This window comes from Ursus arctos, unplaced genomic scaffold, assembly GCF_023065955.2.
Source record: "Ursus arctos isolate Adak ecotype North America unplaced genomic scaffold, UrsArc2.0 scaffold_5, whole genome shotgun sequence".
NCBI lineage: Eukaryota > Metazoa > Chordata > Mammalia > Carnivora > Ursidae > Ursus > Ursus arctos.
In genome coordinates, this window is record NW_026623067.1 from 30,018,349 (window position 1) to 30,040,629 (window position 22,281).

General features: G+C 37.6%; 1 protein-coding gene across 8 annotated transcripts in view; it reads right to left on the reverse strand.

The window, feature by feature from the left end:
* The window catches only part of RAPGEF6 (Rap guanine nucleotide exchange factor 6), a 182,431-nt gene that overhangs the window by 4,053 nt on the left and 156,097 nt on the right, over positions 1-22,281 (reverse strand). For 3 of the 8 annotated variants that reach the window (XM_026507899.4, XM_057307400.1, XM_057307401.1), the window contains 7 exons: positions 20,792-20,815; positions 17,086-17,306; positions 12,922-13,113; positions 10,118-10,252; positions 4,669-4,897; positions 2,572-3,074; positions 217-531 (listed from right to left, as the gene is read on the reverse strand). In XM_026507899.4, the coding sequence (XP_026363684.1) occupies positions 217-531; positions 2,572-3,074; positions 4,669-4,897; positions 10,118-10,252; positions 12,922-13,113; positions 17,086-17,306; positions 20,792-20,815 (1,619 nt within the window). Of the gene's footprint in view, positions 1-216; positions 532-1,914; positions 2,455-2,571; positions 3,075-4,668; positions 4,898-6,931; positions 7,480-10,117; positions 10,253-12,921; positions 13,114-17,085; positions 17,307-20,791; positions 20,816-22,281 lie in introns of those variants that run through there. The other 5 variants (XM_057307399.1, XM_026507900.4, XM_026507902.4 and 2 more) reach the window with 5 other exon arrangements.

A 22,281-nucleotide genomic window follows, 5' to 3' on the forward strand; every position in this document is an offset into this window, starting at 1 on the left:
TACCCTATCTGAGCAGGAAGAAGGGTACTGGGCACACAGAAACATGCAGGTTACTCTATTTAAGAAATACACCACCATATTGAGGGATTTCTTATAACAGAGATTGCTAAAGCATTTAAAAGTAAACATTAATGACTATATGAAATCACAGAGTAAAGACCCATTCATGTATTCAGCAATTCTTTTAAGACCCAGTAAGGTAGTTTGTCAACATACCATCTGCTTCGCTATCTGCATCAGTCACATCTGCTAGTTTAGGATGGGATGGCTGCAAAATATGCCTCTGAGGCTGAGTTACAATCTTCGATGGAACACAGGCCACGGGGCTGCTACCGAGAGAAGCTGGTGGCAGTCTAGAGAGGCTGTCATGCATCATCTTTGACCTCTGCACTGCCACACTATAATCTGGAGGTTTTAGGTGTAGGTGGGGTCCTTCCTTTAGGTCCGCTAAAGAAATCCCCATGTATCCTGGAGGAGTGGGAGGTGGCTCCCTATACCTATCCTCCTTCTTGGGTGAGGTGACACAGTACACTGGCATGAAAAACAAGCAATGGAAATGTTAATGAAAAATGTAAGAAATGAAAAAAAAAAAAAAAAACACCAAACATACTGAAACTTATTACAATGACAAAACAGAACTCAAAAATAGACTAAATGAGTATATTTGAATACAGTGACAGATTAAAAACATAATATTTAAAACAATATTTAAACCTGTTTTTCAAACACATAAATCACATTAGGTCTTGTAAACAAAACTAGAGTGACAGAGAGTTGAAAGAAGTGCCGTGGTGACAAGCCATTCTCTGCAGCGGAGCCCTCCCAATTCAGAGATGGCCACCTGGGTCTTTGAGGACACCAGCCCCGGGGATAACGCAGTCAGAAACATTCAACGGTTTAACCTGAACATCTGTGCTCTGCTGACTGGGAAGATTTTCACAGAAATGATGTCTGGACCCTCTATTTCAGGGCTGTCGACCCTGGCCCTAAGACATGAACCACTGCTTTATGGCACTCCTGCGAAGACCACCTGTCAGTCCTGGCATATCAACAACTTGAACTTCCCGGCTACAGAGGACCTAATTCCTTCAAGAACCTTACTTCTAACTTCTGATCTGTGACTAAGTGAAAAAGAAAAAAAAATAATAGCCATATTTTTAGGAAATCCATCTTAAGTGTCCATGATTTTCAGCACACATTCAAAATAATTGTGACTTAAAAAAAAATGTGACCTAAAATCCTTTTCCCTAAGTTTGTAGACCATGGGACAAAGGCAAAGTTTCAAAAAGCTTCAGAAATAGGTTAAAGAAAGAGGAAATTCCATGAAATTAAGACCAATTCACAGGACCTAAGGGACAAACGGCTCTGACTACTTTGCTGATGTAACTTTTAAACACAAACACTACCTACATATAGGCAGAATAAATTAAGAAGGACTTGATAATTCTAATGTTAACTCCTCTTTTAGACAATCAGGTTTGTCCATACTGAAATTTCTACAACTGTACCAGCAAAATCTCCATGTAGTATCAAGGTCCTAAAGGCCTTCCATTCCCAACCGAGAAGATGGGGCAGGGAGGGGGTGGAGAAGTCAGCAAGACCAGTAAGATAAGAATGAAGAATTCAAACCCAGAGTCATCTAGGAATGCAATAAAAGATTTTTAAAAATGTAGTTTCCTAAACGGACAAGAGATTAATTTTATACCCTTGCACGCACATGTTTAGATATCCATATAGCAGCTGCCCAGAAGAATTTAATAAAAAACCCTTGGGGGAAAAAATCAACAAGCTAAAAACCCCAATCTGTACTGCAATTTGACATGTAAAAATGTACTATAAATATGCTATAAAAATCAGCACATCTTTCACGTTTTTAGTAATTTAAATTGACTTCATGAATGTTATACAGTTGATTTAAAGTATATTTATTCCATATAAACAGAAAAGCAGGGGCTATTATATCTAAATATTGATGCAATTCAAGGAAGAAATGAACAAAATTTTGATGGGTAAATACTAACAGAATACATACAAAAAAGCTGTGTGTGGTCAGAATGGAACCCACAACAGGAGGTGGCATACCCATGACGTGTGCTAGGAGGGTATACTGAAAAATATTTTGGACTTCCTTCTTTATCATAATTTTCCTCACTTTTACTACTTAAAAATAGTATCAGATTCAAAGTTTCTATCATGTAGGTACAGCAACTGTGGTCCAAACAACTTATGAGGTGACAAAGAGAATAATAATCCCTTTGTTAGGACTGCATAGTAATACAATCTTTCCTCAACGAAACCAAAGAGATCTCAAAAACAAAACACAAATCAAACTGTCACCTTAATTACCTTCATACCAACCCTTTCGTTTTAATAGGCTTGAATACCTGTCCAAAAATCCTTCAGAAATTATCAACTTTTTGAAAATAATTTGTTTGCAGAGGGCAGGAAGAGAGGCTGGAGTGAGAGAAGGAATATTTCCAAGAGTAAAATTTTGGACCAAGATATCCCAATGCCACTTTTTGCCACTTAATCTCTAAATGCCACAGATAGGACAGAGAACACAGAACTTACCAATCAAGCCCTTTTCTGTACTTGAAGTAACAGTTTTGTAAACTGGGTCAGTGCCGTCCTTGGGGTCCAAGCCTTCAGAGGGCTCAGGTGTGATGCTCTCCAACACTCTCCGTTTAACTGTCCCATAGTTTGGTTCATGTGTGTCAGACAGAGAACTGGAGGAGGCCCAACTCTGTCTCAACTGATTAGTCTCTAGGTTTCCTTTACACTGACCACAAGTTCTAGAGCAGCCTTTAGGGCAGGAATAGGGATCACAGTCAGGGGGTTCGACTTCAACAATGGGACCATCCAAATGGGTATGTCGATAAGAGTTCAAAAAATCCCAGCCTTTTGGGTTTGGAAGGCTTTGGAAGTTGTCATGGGAGCTGCTTGAACAGGAAGTCCAACTTCCACGACCACTATCCGCTGCTTCTAAAATGACGTGCTCATGAGAAATCTCTTCATTACTCATAGAAGAGGAGACAGCTAAACTCCTAACGAGAGATGGCTTTGACAGCGTCCACCTAAAAAATTGGGGATACACAATTAAAAGTAATTTACTGGCTTACTGGAAAAACCTTCTTCTGTCCAATCCAAGTATTACTGCCTATAGAAGACTACAGAATTAAGCGTTCAATGCCAAAATAATCTTGTGGAAAAAAATGACACTGTAATCAATCATCACTTAATCTTTATTCCCATTAATGTTTGTACTTAGCTAGAAACACACATGGAAGAAACTCAAATCTTAGCAAAGTTACCTGAGAAATTTTTCTTAAATTGATTTTAAATGAAAATGAAAGATGAGGTCTGAAATGAATAAAATTAAGCATACATTTTCATTCTTGGTCAACATAATGCTCGACTCTACATGGATACAGAATAAAGAATTCTCAACTACATGTTCTCAACCATGTTTGGTTTTTCAATCTAACTCTGAGGTTAGCCTAACACAGTGCCACGTAAAAAGTAACTTCTCCAACCAACTAGCAACTGTAAAATGAATTCTATTATTTATAGCAGGGGTCCCCAAATAAGTGCTTAGGGGCCAAATTCAGCCAATGGCATGTTTTGGAGCAATGGCATGTATGGTCTGGAGCAAAGCATTTTACATTTTAAAGAGTACAGAGAAAAATGTAGTCTGCAAAGCCTGAAATGTTTATGATCAGGTCCTTTACCGTCCTCATCCCCCGCTGGCCCCCCAACAAAAAACGCTCATGAACCCTTCATTTAGTATAGAGCAGGTGTGAGCAAACTACAGCTCAAGGCCAAATCTGACCCTCAGCCTATTTTTGTAAATAAGGTTTTATTGGGACACAGCATGCCCATTTGTTTCCGAATTGTATTCTCTAAGGCTGTTGCGGAGCAAAAAACGGCAGGGTGGATGGAGCAGCTGTGACACAGAATTCATGACCTGCAAAGTCTGATATTATTTAGTATTTAACTTCTACAGGGAGGTTAGCTGACCCTTGGTCTAGAAAATCATAGTTTAAAAACCTTTACAAATATGCTGATACTTTGCTCTATCTTAATTTTTTCATATTAAAGAATACCAGATTTAACAGTTTAGAATCAACTTACTCTGTATTTTCTCAAAGATTTCCATATTCTAAATACAAATTTACAGTTAACTTTAAGAAAAACAACAAAAAACTTTGGACTTCCGCTAGCTGATAATTCTAACTCCATAAATCATACTTTCAGATTAAGGACTGACCCCACTCCCCCAACCTGTCTACAATGGGTACAACCCTGGGAGCACCTCCCATTACACAATCTTTTTGGGCATTCTCTGACTTAACAGCCACACCACAAGAACCATATCCCCCTATCAATAGCTGATTCACTCCGAGCTCTTATTCATTGAAAAATACATGACAGAAAGCTACTTAAGTTCAATACATGCTTTAGAAACAAGCACCCATTTATCTTTCAAAACAGTACTTATTTGCATATTCAAGATAGAGGATACATGCTTGGCCCTCATATTATTTTATGGCCCCCTTGCGACCACTCCACAGGGACAGGGGTATCCATCTAAGGGCAAGCTGGGGAGCACTGCTTGCAGTGGCCACCTGGCTTGGGTTTTGTGGTATGAACACAGGCAATTATACTTACCCAGGGCCAAGGTGAGTGTGGTCTCCTATCCCTGAGGAGTGTTCTGTTTTTTCCAAAAGCCCAGTGGATTCAGGGACCACCACAGCCTGTGAAGAACACCGTTCATCCTGCAGAGCTGTAGACATGGAGTCAACAGAACAATTGCTCACGATGCTGGATCGTGAAGAAATTTCACTATGGCTGGAGTCAGACAAGTTGTCAGATTTAGCTGACGGTGTAAGTGTATAACCTAAACGAGAGAAAACAAGTGATTAAACTACAAAACAAGGGAACAGGGAGGGGTATGTGGTCAGGGAGAAGATGAAGAAAAACATAACAACAAAAGACAGAGTAAGTAGCAATCTCAGTTTCCAACCATGTAGATGTAATGATGCCAATTTCCTATACACATTCCCCTACATATGCATTCATCTACCTACCTATACTGTACCAACCCGACTCCAAATTCCAGAAATACGAAGTCGAAATCCAGTATTACTGAGGAAACTAGTCCAAATGTATATCTGCCCTGGGCTTTCACATAGCTACAAGCATTTAATAAAAGAAGAAGGCATGAGATGTATTTCAAAATATTAAAAAGCAGACATCTTGAGTCTCTCAACTTCTTTTTAACCCTGTGTCCCCTTCTTTGATTAACACAGATATTTCCTTGCCTGATCTCAGTGTTGCGGTAAGGATGGGTGAGGGGAGTCAAGACTTAAGAGAAAGAATTATATTTTTGCTTTTTAAACTACATATACTTACCCTAGATATTCTGCTTATGTCACCTAAGGAGTCTTGCCCCAAGTTGAAAGCAATTATTTTCATATTTAAAAAAAAAAATGTTTTAGCTATGGATTTGATCTTATACCTGGTTTCCTTTTTCTTCACCAACTTCACAGAATATTGCATTAAACAACAGAACTGATATATTTATAAAAATGTATTGTGAAAATAACAGCATCTGCCTGTTTTAAATTACTCTGTGATTTACTGCACAGCAGATACAGCAAGAGAGATTTTCTTTTCCATTCTCTGGAATAAATGGGTGGAGATGGAATGAGGTAGAAGCATCTAAAAATAAATCCGCAGCAGGACAGTTAAATGCACATAATGTCTATATTGATAACTGTTAGAAAAGTAAACAAACTTATTTAGAAATAAAAGGAAATGCCATAGTAATCCCAACAAGGAGTATGTCTCAAAGAAGCAAACAATTATTTTCCTTTTCACTTGAAAAATGAGGCTCAGTAGGTACATGACCTTTAGGACAATCCTGAAAAAACTCATTAAGAACAACTACAGGCTTTATGTACACATATAACTCAAGTCATTAAAGAAAAAAGTTGTTGAACACTAACCATATTAAGTAGTTCCGGTAACTATTTCAAAGAGAAAAATTAAGACCCAGAATATGGGTGATTTTTCTGTGGCTTATGGGGCTACCAGGCACAGGACAAGTTGAGATAAGCCAGGCTTTTGATCTTCTCAACATTACCATTTCTCAGTGCTTTTAGGAAGTGATTGGTCATCTTTCAAGAGGACCAAGAAAATGGATTTGGTAAATTAAAAACCAAAAAACAAAATATAAAAATTCTTCCTCAAAAGAAAAAAATCATTGCTCTTTTATCCTGGAGGTTACACTTGCTTTACTGTTTTAGAATTACATCCCTCTATCTGTTAGATCAGTTTTTCTCAAATACAATCAATTCTAAGAATGTCCTGGAAAGGTTATTATTATACATATTCTCGGGCCTCTCAATTCGAATTTATGAAAAATACAGTAACTGTATTTTTAACAAGTTTCCAAATGACCTTTCACTTGCTATGTCAGACTATCTCCTCTTCCTCTCTGGATCAGAGATTTATATGAAAAGCAAGCAAATGAAATAAAAAGTGTATGTGGACAAGACAGAGTTTCTTGCCTTATTTTTCCTTTAACTTGTAAAGTAGTTGCAGTAATAAGAGCAATAAAATTCTCTGAAGCAAAGTTGGTGATCAGATCATTACTGGGGGTTCTAATGCAAAAGTAAATACTGATTTCTAAAAAGTACCTCTATTTATTTCATTCACAGACCCAGCCGCTATCAGCAGGAAATAAAGCCAACTACAGAAAACAAGAGTATAAATCTTACTCACATTAGTAAAATAACATGTACAAATAAGGCACTTTAAATAAATACGACTTTGTTGCTAGAGTACCTTTAAACACTAATCATAAAATGCCTGTAAATCATATTTTACACTAAGTTGTCTGCCTAAACTTTGTTTGATAAATAACTTCATTTAAGCTACATTTACATTAATAAATGAAAACAAATTTAACACTAAAATTAAGTAAGGAACTCCATCAGATTGTCTTTCTCCTTTTAGACTTGAATCGCGTATAGAAGCAGTTTAAAGCGTTACGGTTGCCTCCGCTATTTGAATTGAAGATGTCACTCCCTTTCTCATCTTTGATGTTGCTTCTAACATCCTTCACTTTCTCACAGCTTTCTGTAGCTTGATGGTGATCTGCGTCCTCTTTTTTGCTGTTGGCTAGTCTCTCCCTTGAAAGAGTTCTTTCCCTAAATCTTCTAAACGGGGATGTCATTCTTTTTCTGGCTGCGTTCTCACAACTTGTCCTGTCTCTATTCTCCTCAGTGGCCTTCTCGGTCCTGTCTGTTCTTTTGGCTGTGCTCCTGGTAATCTGAAGGATTTTCTTTTGCAAGTAAACCCCACCTATTCCGGGGCAGTTCTGGCCACTGATCTTGGTGCTGGACTCACGGGGAGGGGATGAGGAAGGCCCTGAGGGGCGCAGCAGGATGCTGAGATCAGATAGGATACTGCCAACTGGAGGGAGAGATGCAAAAACCCTGTCATGGTCAATTAATTCTTTCCAGTTAATCACAATTAGCCTGGTTTCTATTATAGAACATTTCACTATTAAAAAATTCAAACATTTTGACAATATAGGAAAAACTGAAATCCAGTAATGTATTTTTTAAAGCAAAGAGAGTCTACTATATAGCATAAACACTGCAGTCATTGCAAGACAGAACACAGGAGAAAAATTACCTTAATCACAACAAGATGGTAATAAAACATTGCTGAAAGTAAGCGAAGCTTGTCATAAGGAAAAATATGACAAGAGTATGAGGTAACCAGAATTATTTCTCAAAAATAACTATGTCTAGAATTTTCAGGCAGATCCTACTAAGAAAAAGCTTGGTAAAAACAAGACAGGACATATAAATAGTAAATACAATGTAAATATTTATAAAGCACAATTTCTGATCCTGTTTATCTCCAAGATGGAAAGGCTGCCTTCCATTAGCACAAGGGAAGATGAAGGATAAGGTGGCCTGATGTCTCATTTTTAAGAAGTTCTTACTTACCAAAAAAAAAAAAAAAAAAGTTCTTGCTTATTTAAATTCCCATTAGGAAAAACATGAAGATAGGCTTATTTCCTTAAATGTTAGAAAACAGAACTAATTCTGAAGTTTAGCAAGAACCATGAACTAGGAATTTCAAAGTTTAGCAAGAACCTCATAATGTACTCTTAGTTTAATAATATTTTTGTTCAATTACAGACTACTGGCAAAATCATGTCTATGGAAATAAAAGGAAATATAATAACTGGTGGTATTTTGATAGAACATATGTAAGCACAATAAAAAACAGTTTTAAAGAAAATAATTTCTTCAGGTTTCTAAGGATCCTAAACACGCCTATGACAATCTCCCAAAGCCATGAGCATCAAGGGCAATTGGTGACCAAATGATGAAAGACAAAACGGCAAAAAGACTTCTCGATTCTAGGGGTGAGAGTGGATTTTCTTTTGGGAATGAGAGCAATGGGGAAATTCTTTCTCCCCCACGTCACATTCAGGCAAGAACACCATATTCAATTCAACTAGTCTCCTGGTTAGATAACTGTCCATATTGGGACCTCTGAACAGCCTCCAAAAGGTGTGGAGGGTGTAAGGGTGTTCTTGAAAGGGTGTTAAGAGCATGCGGCTACTGTTCATCAGGACCATGTGTGTGACAGGATCCCTCTCTTTGAGATCTGGTAAGGGGCAGTTCAGATAGGAATATGCAGACAGTGAAGAGATGAGACAGATCTGCATGCTTCCCAAAACCATATGCGAGCTACATACCACAAGATCAGAAACCTGTGTTGTATAATCACACCTGTTAATATATACTGTTTGTATGTCCTATTTAATTTTTACTACTCTTAGTAAAATCTGAATGAAAATTCTAGCTAGTCTCCGCTGTGTCAATTGAGAGGGATAGGGCACGTTAGCAATGAAGCTATGTTACCCTGGGGTGGCAGCAGGGAAAAAAGACAACACACCTCAATTTACTAAACACTTATCATCTATCAGGTTTTCTAAGTATTATTTCCTTTAACTTTGTATGAGGCCCCTAAAAGGTCTCAAAGGGGACAAAGATGGTCTTCGTCCCATCTTATGGACAGGAAACCCGATCTTAGAAATCAGTTGTGCATAGTTACACAACTATAGTGGGGAAGAGAGTCAAAATTCAAACTCAGTTCTGACATCATTTACCACATCACTGCCACAAATATGGCAGCTAATAAAAAGGAACCCTCAGAACTGAGATGAAACTTAGAACATGGGCGCTAAGGGAAGCTCTGGAAGCTTCTCTTTCCTGCTAGATTTCTTAAGGTTGTCTTCCCCAACCCCACGTGCCCTCTTGTACTGTGATTATTTAAACACATTAATTCTTTTATATCTGTGAAGATGAGGCCAGAACTAAGGTTTTTTGTTTGTTTGTTTTAACCAGGCTAACAAAAAGTGTGGAGGGGCCAATGCTATAAAGATACACACCCTTTAAAATACACGTGCAGCTACCATGAAATGCCATTTGCATGCACACTACCCAGGCTAGTCAAGACAAAAAAAGGGCTTCATTCTGAATTATGAAAACACAGGTCAATGAGCAAGAAAGATTTCAGGTATTTCACCTCAAGAGGTTCTACGTATGATGTAAAATCCATAAGGATATAGGTTATTTTAAATTCTGATTACTAAAAAAAGTAATGACTCCATTAACTAAAAAAAAGAATGTATCAACTTAAATGTTTCTTTTCCTAAGTTTTGTAGTTGGTTAAAACCAGTTTCTTGTAGAAATTCATATTTTAAAATACTCCACAAAATGTTTAAGTAACTGCAAATTTCTGTAACAAGAATCTGCACAGAATGAAACAACTGTGACTTCTGCCTTCATTCGTATCTACGCTTGTCCACTGACAAAGGGCCACACTTTGAATACAAGAGTCCTGGTTATGATGCTCAATACCTAGAAAGCATCTGAATCATTCAATCTACAACATGAAAGTCCAGTAAGTATTAGGAGTTACAAGTTTCTTCATTTTCTGTTATCACTACAGATTGAAAAGCAAATTATGTGCCACCAAGTGTTGTTTGGTGTAATAAGGACTAGCTTCGACTATTATGTCTTACCTTTGCGAGGGGAACCTTGAGGAGATGCAGGAGGACTAGAGTGTAAGGATGATGCCACAGAGATAGTATCTTCTGGATGTTTCTTACCACTTATTTCTTCAGTTGTTCCTAAAACTTTCTGAGGTAAATTTGTACCTAAAAATAAAACCCAAGAAGCAAATAAGTATCACTTCACAATTAAAATATCTGTAGTGGCCTAAAGTACTACGTGTAGTGGCCTAAAGTACTACGTAACTAAAGCCATGATACACAATGGCTAGTGCAGTCAACGGAAATGTATACATGACAAACAGGGACTAAATGACTGGGTAATGGCATACAGAGATTCTCACCTCTACGTTATTTGTTCCAATCAGCTAGTCAGCACGAACCAGACTGTAACAGTTCTTGGTTGGATGGTTGGTTGCTTTGTGGCGTAAGGGAAACCGAGTTAACCGTCTGAGTATAGTGTCCCAGCCCCCACAACTGACACACTTGTTTTGTGGGAAGTCTTAACAGAGAAGGGATGGATTCAAACACTTCTCTCCCCTCTAGAGGTGGCCTCTCCAAGTCAGGGCGACGCATGTGGTGGGGGCGGTGTGGGGATGCTGGCCCTGTCACTACCTGCGGTGCAGCTGCACTGAGGGTGTACAGAAGAAGCTGCAGAGCTGCCAGGTCAGCCCTTTTCAAGAGCACTAAATTCACACTACAGGAAAAAAGTAGACAACAGAAACAATCATGCATTTATGGGAAAATAGTATTACCAACCCCCCTGGAAACATGCTGCAAAGTTCTATCTTTACTCTTGTCCAACAGCTGGTCCTGTTTAGCGTGGGTCAGACAGCAATGGTTTCACCATTCTGACATTTTTTTTTTTAAGATTTTATTTATTTATTTCACAGAGAGAGAGGGAACATAAGCAGGGGCAGAGGGAGAGGGAGAAACAGGCCTCCCGCCGAGCAGGGGGCCCGATGTGGGTCTCGATCCCAGAACGCTGGGATCGTGACCTGAGCCGAAGGCAGACACCTAACGACTGAGCCACCCAGGTGCCCCTATTCTGACATTTTTATATTTATCTTCTTTAGGAAATGTCCAAGAGCTACCGACACTTTTTCAATCAGTAAAGTAAGCCCAACTTTGGTGGGCCTTTGTCATAGTACCAAGCAGCTGTTTCATACTGAAGAAATTTAAATCACAGTATACTCACACTACTCTTACTGAAGTGCTGTTTTAATATAAATGTAGTTATCATATAAATAACAGCCATATTACAATAAGCAAAAACAGGACTACTTAATACTACCTTTTGGGCAATGACATTCAAGTAAGACGCCAGATCAGGATTTGTCTCATTTCGTACTCCGAACCAGTCACTTGATCAACTTCACTGATTTTGTGTCCCATTACCTCTTCATTTCCATAACCATCGAACTAGTTTAGGCTCTGAGCAGCTTCCAGTTAATTACTACATCAGCTTTCCATTTGGACTCTGTCTGCATCTTACTGCACTCCCTACTATAGTCCTTCTCCAATAAAAATAGACCGTAACCTTCCCCTGCTCAAATCTCTGCAGCCACTACCCACTGACAAGTCTCCTTTGGCAGGCCATGTTATCATTTCAGCATGCCTAGGACTTCACTTCTCGTCATCCTGGGAGGCTGCTGGGTATGAGAGTTAGAAGCAAGGGCATTAGAGCCAGTTAGCATGGGCCCAGCTCCCAGCTCCCTTACTCACTGGCGGTATGTAAGTTACTGAGACCCTCCGTGTTTCCTCTGTAGAATGAAGAGTATTAGGTATTCTACAGGCTTATCGTGAAGACTACATGAATATAACAAACCTAGTAAAACACTCAGAATCGTGTCTGGCATTCAGGGGGTTCCCTATAGGTAGTAGCTTTAATTATTATTGTCTCTCAACCCTTTCTACAGCTCTGCCCTTGGAAGCAGCACAATGCCCATAGCTCCTTGTAGATCTCCCAAACTCTTCTGCCTGAAGCAATTTCTCAGCCATCTTTGCCTAATTACATCCTTCCTAATCAACCCTTAAGACTCTTCTTAGGCATTACCCCCAAAAAGTCACTTCAGAAGCTCTACTTTATACTTAGCTCTGTGTGCCCTAAAAGCTTCCCACCTTTTTTTTTTTAAATATGTTTTTACGGCGTAAAAACAAACATATATACTTAAGTTACCGGTTTGTGTGTCTATAGCACCAGAGGGAAAATCTGGCAAGGGCAGGCGCCCTTTCTTATTCCACTTTTGATCTCAAAACAAAATCAAATTAAATTCACAGACTTCTACTGAGTATGTCCTAAATACAATACATGGGCTAGGTAATAACGTTAGGAACGAAACTGAATCTAGTTTCCCTTCCACATGGCCTAACAGAGGGGCAGGGAATAAAGCACGGGCTATTCTTTATACTTTACAATCTTTTCCTGTCTGCTAACTAGGTTTTTCAGAAGTGATCATTAATGAAAAAACAATACACATCTTTAGAATAAGCAACCTCATTCTCATAGGGTGCATGTGCATTAGATAACTATTTTATGCACCTCTGAACGCAGTAAACTCTTGGTACCTCAGTGCAGTGCTGTAAGTTTTCTCTTGATTATGACTACAGAAATTCCAATACCAGCATTTAAAATATGTATGCTGTCAACACATACCTACAGGCAAACTACAACCTTTTTAAATTCATGAGTGATGATTAAATTATACAAACTACACTAGCTCGTTTTCTGAGCATTTACATTTACAATTATCTTTCAGTCTAACTCCCCTGGAAATTTTAATTAAATCAATGCAATAATAATTGTGAATACTCACTTAATGTGGCAGGGTCTTTGGCTTGTCCCTTCTTCCTGATGGGGTGCAAATTAACAGCTGGCACTTGGAGCACCTGGCTTACTCTGTGGGGCTGATGCAAATGTGCTTTAGCTGTTTGGCCTGCCGATCTCATAGGCACTGGAGACATTTCTGATGATTTGGCTGATCTTTTCTCACTTAAATTCTTGGTCACTAATAGAATACAGTAAGAAATATGTAACTGTGTGCTTTTTAAGGCAAGGTTGTTATTACCAATGACAATAATAAATGATTGCATTAAAACCATCTATTTTTTAACATAAAAAACACAACAGATTAATCTTCCTAAAGATAACTTCATGTAAGTACTATGGCTTATTAGGCCCTGCATGATTAGCATCAAGCCGATATTCACCTCCCTAACACCACACAACTAGATGAGATCCCTTATTTTCTCAAGGCATCCTGTATCTTATCTTCACAGCACTGATAATTGTTTGTAACAATTCAATTACCTGTGCGATTCATCAATTAATGCGTTCCCCTGACCAGGCTCTTAACTAACAGGAGAGTAAGGACTGCATATCTTGCTCACTGCTATATATCCCTATGTATGCATGATTGATGCAAAAAAGATGGGTATTTGCTGAGCAAGTGAAATTGTTTTAATAATTATATACAGGAATGCCATGGAATTGTTTTATAAATTAATGGTTAGAATATTTGACGATAAATGTCAAATAAATTAAAAACCGAGAACCTGACTTAAGAAACAAAAAGCTGCCGCCTTTGTATAAAATCAATACGGTAGTCCAGAGGAAAGAACTTTTAATTCTTCAGTTATTCAGGGTGGTTTCAACACAGGTCCAATCTCAGTACTCCATGATGTATTTGTTTTTAACATAAAGAGAAAGCAAAATTAGCACATTTAACCAATCCCAGCAGAGCTATAATAGTTATCTACCATGCTCTTATTATTAGGGCCTAGAGAGTATTTTGAGTGTTATGAATTAGGAAACATCTCAGAAGTCAAAACAAAGGGACTCCTGTGGGATAATGTGCAGTGGCTCTTCATCTGCCTGAATCCAAGCAATTATCTCACCTTTCAGTTAAAGCCATGAAACACACCTTCCCCTTTCTCTCAATACTAATCAATTTTCAAGTGACATCTTAACGGCTGTGATACAAAGAAAAAAAAAATCTAAAAGTCTAAAATATAGATGACTGCCCAAACCCAACCAAATACATACTGATTTATTAGGAAGAACCAAATTCTAAAATGCTCAGCAATCAACTACTGTATAGGCTTGGGATTCAAAAATCATTTGGAAAGTGATTAAAAATAAAAAATATTTAAATGCTTAAAAATCATTTACGTAACAGAAATCAAGTAAAGACTCTCAAAGCAAATTAAAGGAATACACACTGTATTAAACGATCACAAAACTTAAAGAAGGTCCCAGAGGTTTACTCTTTTTAAATCAGTATTAAATATGTAGTGAAGGACACCATTTAGTGTTGTGAGAAAACAGGTAAGTCTAGGTGGGTGTAAGAAAGGATGCAGGTGTGTGTGTGAGGGAGGGAGGATGCCAGAGAGAATGGATGCAGAATAGGTATGTGGAACCATTCTGGGCCCCAGTTTTTAACAATGACCCAGGCATAGGGGAGATTTTTATGCTCTTGAATATCCCAAATCAGATTTAGGGAACCAAAAAAGCAGATAACGAAAACAAAAGATAAAATAAATATCATTTCTGCTTTTGTCTGATGAAAGGTTAAACTGTGTTGCATAGCCGTAAGATGATGAGGGTCTATGCTGAGCTACTTGGGGAAAAAATAATTTGATGCTCATGCAAAACAGGGTCAGAGAACTTGAATACATTAATTATGTATATGGGCTTTGAACTGTAAAACATGAATGAATCTTAAGGTTCTGTACACTTCTTCAGTCTTTACTCCTTACATGTACCATTTTCAGATGGCTGATGCTATTCTTAATAGGTCCCAGGTAGCAAAAAATTTTCCTAGATACCTTCAAGGTCTATATATGTTCATTATTTTTAATGGCCATGCACTATTCCTTGTATCGATAAGGAAACTGCGTGCTTAACTATTCTTTAGCATTTTAGTATATGCATGATTTCTTTTTCATCAGAATACATTCTGCAACATCTTTATATAAACAGATTTTTGGGTGCATTATCTCAATGGAATAACAACCCCAATACTGGATACCTGACAGGTAGCTGCAAGGAGTAAATGGCAATGTTTGTGAAGTGCCTAGCAAGGCTGCCGCACATAGAAAGCTCTCAATAATTGTTAGGTTTTATTATTTCTTTCTCCTAATAGGATTGACGTAGAAAGAATCAGGGAGATAAAACATACCGTCAATCCTTAAGTTTTACACATTGGGCAAACAGCGATCTGGGATGAAGAGAACCTTGCTCAAAAAGTAATTTATAAATGACACTCAAACTCTGTCTTCATCCTTCAGAAGGTGTTTGTTCCATCATACTTTTGTCATCTGGGTAGAAGTGTTCAAGGTATCGTTTTTACAACATTTACCAAATTGCTTATTACTTTTACTTTAAAATCCACGGTCTTATCTGAAATTTTTAAATCAGTATGTGGCTGTATGTCCACTTTCTCTTTTCTACTTTGTTGACAAACTTTTTCTATTATATGCTATTTGTTAATCTCAGGGTCAGTTCATGATGACTACCATTTCCTCCTATCAATTAGGAATACAGAAACAGAAAATATGAACCTCCCCCAAACGTACTGTCAATAGTTTATCAAGTTCTAGACATCCTATTGGAATTTTTATTGCCATAACATAAAATTATATATATATATATGCATAAAATAACATCCACTTTTAATTTAGTCATCTTTTTTGGTTGTTACAACACAGTGTATTTTACCATTTTTGATTTCTGCTTTTATAACTCATCATTTCCTTGACCCAGGCACATATACATTCTTTTCTTTGTACAGGTATTCTCAGTTTTTAGAAGTTTGCATTACACCATTTCGCTTTTATGAAACACCTACGTCAATACCAGTTTTCACTAGCCACAAAAAATCTGAAGAGGATCCTTGCTCTATAGACACAGTGTGAACCCTAAGCAGTCAGAGTAGAATCAACAAGCTATTTTCCTAAAAACTATATTCAGCACCTGAGTATTAAACTGTCATAGCTTTCAACTGGGTCTGTGCGCATCAGTGCTTTATCTAGATTTATTTTGTGCATCCATTAGCAAGATATGTCCTAAGGTATTAGAAAAGCCAAAAAGAGGTTATTTTTTTGGGTTTGGGGATACTCAATTTTTTTTCATATAAAATCATGGTTATTCTGTCTTCCCCTTATGTCATTTTGGCTTATGAAAGGTTTCATAGGAACGCTCTACTTAGGAATAGTGGGGGAAACCTACACGTAATTAAAAAAAAAAAAAGTTGAGAATAGGCTCTTCTTTTGTCCATCACATTTCCTGTATTTTAACAATATCAGAATGTGCCTGACTTTTCTTGTTTTACCTTAATTACTGACACCTATGATCTCTAATGTTTCTTTTTTTTTTTTTAAGATTTTATTTATTTGAGAGAGAGAGAGAGAAGGGGAGGGAAGAAGTGAGGGAGAGCACACATACAAGCAGGGGAAACAGGAGAGGGAGAAGCAGGCTCCCCCAATGAGCAGGGAGCCTGATGTGGAGCCTGACCCCAGGACCCTGGGTTCATGACCTGAGCCGAAGGCAGACGCTTAACTGAGCCACCCAGAAGCCCCTCTCTAAGGGTTTCAATAAAATTTCCTGGATTTCCTAGTTGGCAAGTAATATTATCTGTGAGATTTAAAAAACGTAAAAATTTCACTTAATTTTACTCTTCATTTCGGGGTGAAGGTAAAAATGTTCTCAAACAGAAGGGCTCCTCTATAATGTTCCAGTTTTTGTAAGAAGACTTTATAATGATTTTTAAAGAAGAACTCTTTATCTTTCAATTTTCTGCCTAGGGTAATCATTAAGAATGGATGGTATTCAGTATCTAGTTAAGTGGATCACTTGAGGCTCAGGGTATGTCAGAAATCTTTTGTGAGTGAAAGTTAATTTTCATGGGACTTCAGCTTAACTCTAGAAAAATAAATTTCTATTCTGTTCTTTTTTACATTAAGTGAAACCTTATACTTACAGGTACCATAGGCAGGTTCCCACTGTAATGACATCATCTGAAACTTTTCCTCATCTGTGTCTACATCCAGACTGGAAAGATACTGTTTCACTTTTCTTGCCATTTGGGCATCCTCGTACAGCTTCTTGGCATTAAGTAGAGAGCTGCGACGCGCCCTTTTTTTGTGTGCACCTCCCTGAACATCCAGCATGTTCGAGTTTGTACTGCCTTGACTCAGTGACCTGTGGGGAGATGGACATCACAATGAGGGGCAGTAAAGATGAGAATTACACATCGGCAGACTGAAGATTAAAAGTATTTTGTTCTGTTAATGCTATTGCATGCTGATGCAAATGAGTTAAAAGATGAGGAGCATTAATGCAAGTAATATGGCACACATGGCTCTGTTCTGAGTTTTAAGATTCGGCAAAGTGTAGAATTCAAAAGACTAAGATAACAATCTCTCCCCCCTCCCCACCCAAAGCAACAAATTTCATCAGATCTGTGTTTGTGCCTATGCAACCCACGGCCAAACTTTGACAAGTAAACTGGCCCAGAGGCCATCTACACTCTGAAGATATGGCAAGAGCCTGGGTCACAACAAGTGCATCCTTAGCCAGATCTCTGCACCAGGAGTTTCTGGGGCAGCTCTGCTTGTCTGTGTTGCTTTGGGCATGCCATAGCCATCACTGTTCCTGTCTATAGCAGGTCCACTCAGGGTATGCTAGCCAATTTTACCAGTAAGCAGCTCTTGGCCAAAATTCAAAGAGAACAACTGATAGGAAAAACAAGCATTTATACTCAATTTAATACAGTTAGGGACCAGAAGTACAATAGAAACCTACTCAATCTTTTCACTCACACGCGGATTGGTTAGGCAATATGTGGTTCTAGGACTGACGATGTGGGACTTGAGACCCTTCTTTGCAATGCCTCTGTGATGGAACTGCAAGCCAGGTAGAAGTAACTACAGTTCAAACAAGGTAATGGTTCTCCCAACTCTCCTCTTTTTGACAAACCTCATTCTAGAATGACCACATCTAGAACCAATGTAAAATAGGAAATGCAATGCAACTTGTCCTTTCTAATAAGGCTAGGAATGCAAGGTTCTTAAATGATTTTTATTCTAAATGAAGTTCCCATTCCAAAATAATAGTTATCTACAGGTTTTCTAAATTATCCTCATTTTTCCCCTCAAATATTCTAAATAGACCACAACCACAGAACAATTTGTTCTTCAGTGCTCACATACTATTTAAAACAGATACTAGAATCCTAATGTTTTCTTTGTAAATTAAGTGAAACAAAGTTGTTAAAGTATTTTTTTTCACTATTTTAAGATCTTTGGAATAGGACACGCCTTACATTTGAAATCTTTCGATTTCTACTTTTGATTGCTACTGGTCAGGCAGAAACTGTGACACGGTTATCACTAGTTTCACACACAGAAACTTCAAAACTTGCAGAATGGTTGGGAAGAAAATCCAATGACATTAGTGAATTACTCTTTCAATCCAGTAACCAAATGATTGTAAGAAGGGAGTGATTCTGACAAGTTCAACAACATTCCCAAAGCAGCAGTCAAAAGGAGGCTAGCTCTAAGTATCTGCAAACCCATGCCAAGAGTTCAGCACCAGCAGCTTTTATTTCTTTAATGGCTTATTTTAAGAAATAATGCATTACCCAACACACTTGATGGCACAAAAGATAATACCGTGCAGGGAAAAAAACTCCCAGAAACCAGTTCACTCAAAGATTCATATTCTAAATACGAAGAAATCTGAGATCTAAATAAACCAGTTTAAATGCTCACATTTTTCTTTTAATGAATGCAAAAGGGTGTTATGTGATAAAAATACATATCTAAGTTTACAAAAGAGCTCTTTTAATAAGCATAAAGTAAAAAATATTCAGGGGTAAGAAGACAGTGATTTTTCTAATAGTGGTACCTCAAATAATGGTGTGTCCAACAACTGAAGATGTCTTAGATTCAAATAAATGCAGTAAAATCAAGTGCCAACATTTAGGAGCAAATTTTAATACCAATATTTTAATAAGTTTTTCTTTGCTGGTATCCAAAAAAAAAAAAAAAAAGGTTGTCTGCAAATCTAGGATACACACAAAATTCTAATAACTAAAAACATTGTAATAAAGGACAATAAAACGTCTTCTAAACTACTTCCAAAACAGAAACCACCATGATGTAAGAATAAAAATACCCAGCATCTGAGAAAGCACCATACAATGCAACCCTAAAACTGAACAATGACTATGTTACTTAAGTCATTCAACATCCCAAATTCCCACAAGGATGTACTGACCAAGTATTCTTCCTCATAATACTAACGCCAGGAATCAATTTCTATTTTCAGTGAGAAGAACCAGAAAAGACCAAGACATAAATGTGGAATACAGAAGAAAACACACGAGAAACACAAAGAGAAGGAAGAATGTAGAAGGAAATTCAAGTTCACCAAACTTCAACAGAAAACAAGATCACAAATAAGACAAGACTCAAGTTCAAGTTAAGTGGCTCACAAAAAATCCTGTCATGTAATAAGAGCATCTAACTTCATTATTCATTATAGTCTTAAAATAACAAAATCCTTCATTCACAAAAACCATTTCTTTCTTCATCTAAAAATGAAAGGGCTACACAGATGATTTATAAGGTCCTAAACACTCAATGATTCTAAATAGGTATCTACGTAAAAGCAGAGATCTGAACATACCTGAACAACAAAAGGTGGCAGTTTCTGATTGTATTAGTTCTTTTTTTTTCCCCCCAAGTCAACTCTACCCCCAACTTGGGCTTGAGCTCACGACTCCAAGATCAAGAACTGCATGTTCCATAGACTGGGCTGGCTAGGCACCCCTGATTGTATTACAGTTTTAACAGAGATAAGGGAGTCTCTTATTAAAAATGGTAGAAATTAAAAATAAATTTCTATCAATGTTGCATTATGTCTCATGGTATTAAGTGGATCTGACAAATTAAAATAATTTTCTATTTCAATTATTTACTAACTGAATTTTATAGTATAGTTTGGATAAGGGCTGCCTCTTTCTGGAGAACTAATGGAAACATAACCTTTATAAACAAACTTCATCCATTTTTATATTATTACATATTTTTTTAAATAAATATGGCATTTGAAGAAACTGTTTTTTAGAAGTAGGCTCCACATCCAACGTGGGGCTTGAACTCATGACTGTGAGATCAAGAGTCACATGCTCTACCGACTGAACCAGCCAGGCACCCCAAAATATGGCATTTGAGAATAAGAAAATGGCATGAGCTCTGGAATCAGACTACCTGGGTCTTGATCCACTATAATCCATCTTCCCTGTCTGCACCATAGGAATAACAGTATTTATCTCACGGGGTGGATGGAGAACTCAGTAATTCATTTAAAGTGCTTAGGATAATATATGGCACATAGCAAGCACACACCAAAGATTTGCTATCATCATCATCATTTAACTGACCCTGCTAAATTAAAATCTGAGGGACTTATGGGAGATCAATAATGGCAAAGTAAAGGGGGAAAAAAAGCTAGTTCTATCACTACTTTCACCTTGTTAGCAAAAGGCATTTGTCAGGAATGTAGGTTGACAGGGTTAATAGAACGCATGCTATTTTATGTGCGTGCATTAATGAACAGGATGCAGTATATGTTAAGAGTCGTACAATCTTCATTTCAGTTGCATTCATCTCTACACTTACCCCAGACTCCGCCACCTCTTCTTCCTGTAAGCAAGAGCCACAAACATTGAAGCATGGGTTTGAATAGGAAAGCACAGAAAAAAGACAACAGTTGAGAGTCAGAGAAACTATGGAGACAGAATAGAACAGAAAAATTTTACCAAGAAAAAATGGTAGTTAACAGTAAAATGACTTTAATGGAATGCAGAGGGGTAAAATGAATCATGGTATGTACCGAAGGCCAACAAACCCACAATATTCTTTACAATATGCTTTTATACAGGCTAATTGTATTACTAATATCGAATCCATATCATAGGCTTATGTTAATAAGGAACTTAAGAAAAAAACACGTACTTAGTATAAATTATGAATTTCAAGTTTTTAGGGAAGGAAATCTTAAGTTAAGGAAGAGAATTTTTGCATAATTTTTTGTAAGTATTTTTGGGCCACTCATTTAAGTCACAGGATGAAATTACAAGGAACATAAAGATTTATGTCATTTCTAAGGGCAGAAATTTCTCTGACAACATACTTTACTGGAAATGTTGATCAGCAAATCGACTTAAAATTTAAGTAAAAATATACCATCAGAATAAGATACTATATATCCTTATACTCCAATTAGACCGAATAAAGATTCTGCTTATTTTTATTTATTTTTGCTCCCCGCCGGCCTCAGTGTGCCAGGCCTGCACCCACTAAGCTCCAGCTGGAGGTGGCCCAAGACTTTGTTTTTCAGTCAGCGAATTGATTACTGTTAGAATAAAAGAGGTTACTTTGTCCACACTAAATAATATGCACCACAAAATGGACAATTACTTGCTTAAAGAAAGAGTACATTTCAGTACCGGCTGACAAAGAAAACGGATTCAGGAAAATTCAGTCCATTTCTATTTGTCCAATTTAATTATAAATGTTTCCTTTTCCCCTACGTTATATTCTATTTAACCCAGGCCATTCCACAGAAAGCAGCCAAGTTTACTAACTTCCTCCTTTGCTCTTTTTTGAAGCACAGCTGGTACTCATTATTTATTGGTCTGGTAGGGGCACAAATTCATTATGTCTTCAGGAACAAGGCTGCTAACATATAAATGGAGGTCCACATAAGACAAGAGGGAGTGGTGGGGCCACTGGACAGAAACATGCAACAAAAGCAAAAACTTAAACAAACAAACAACAAACCCTCCTCCAGGTTTGCTTTGGTCCCTGGTTCTTACTGTTTTCTGCTCCAAACTGGTGAGCAACAACATGTCTCATTACCTGTAGTGATTCTTAAAGGCAGAGTGGGATGGCTACAGCAGAGGACAGCTGACACAACCCTTCGTCCATACTCTGAAGATCTCTACACTAGAGCAACCGTTGGATCAACTCCTTACAAAAACAAAGACTCCTCCCTCAACAGTAATTTAAATAAGACAAAACAGAAAACCTACCCTGACACACACTGATCCTTTGGTTACAAAAACTTCACCTCTGATTTTTAAATAAACAAGTGTTTTTTGTTTTCT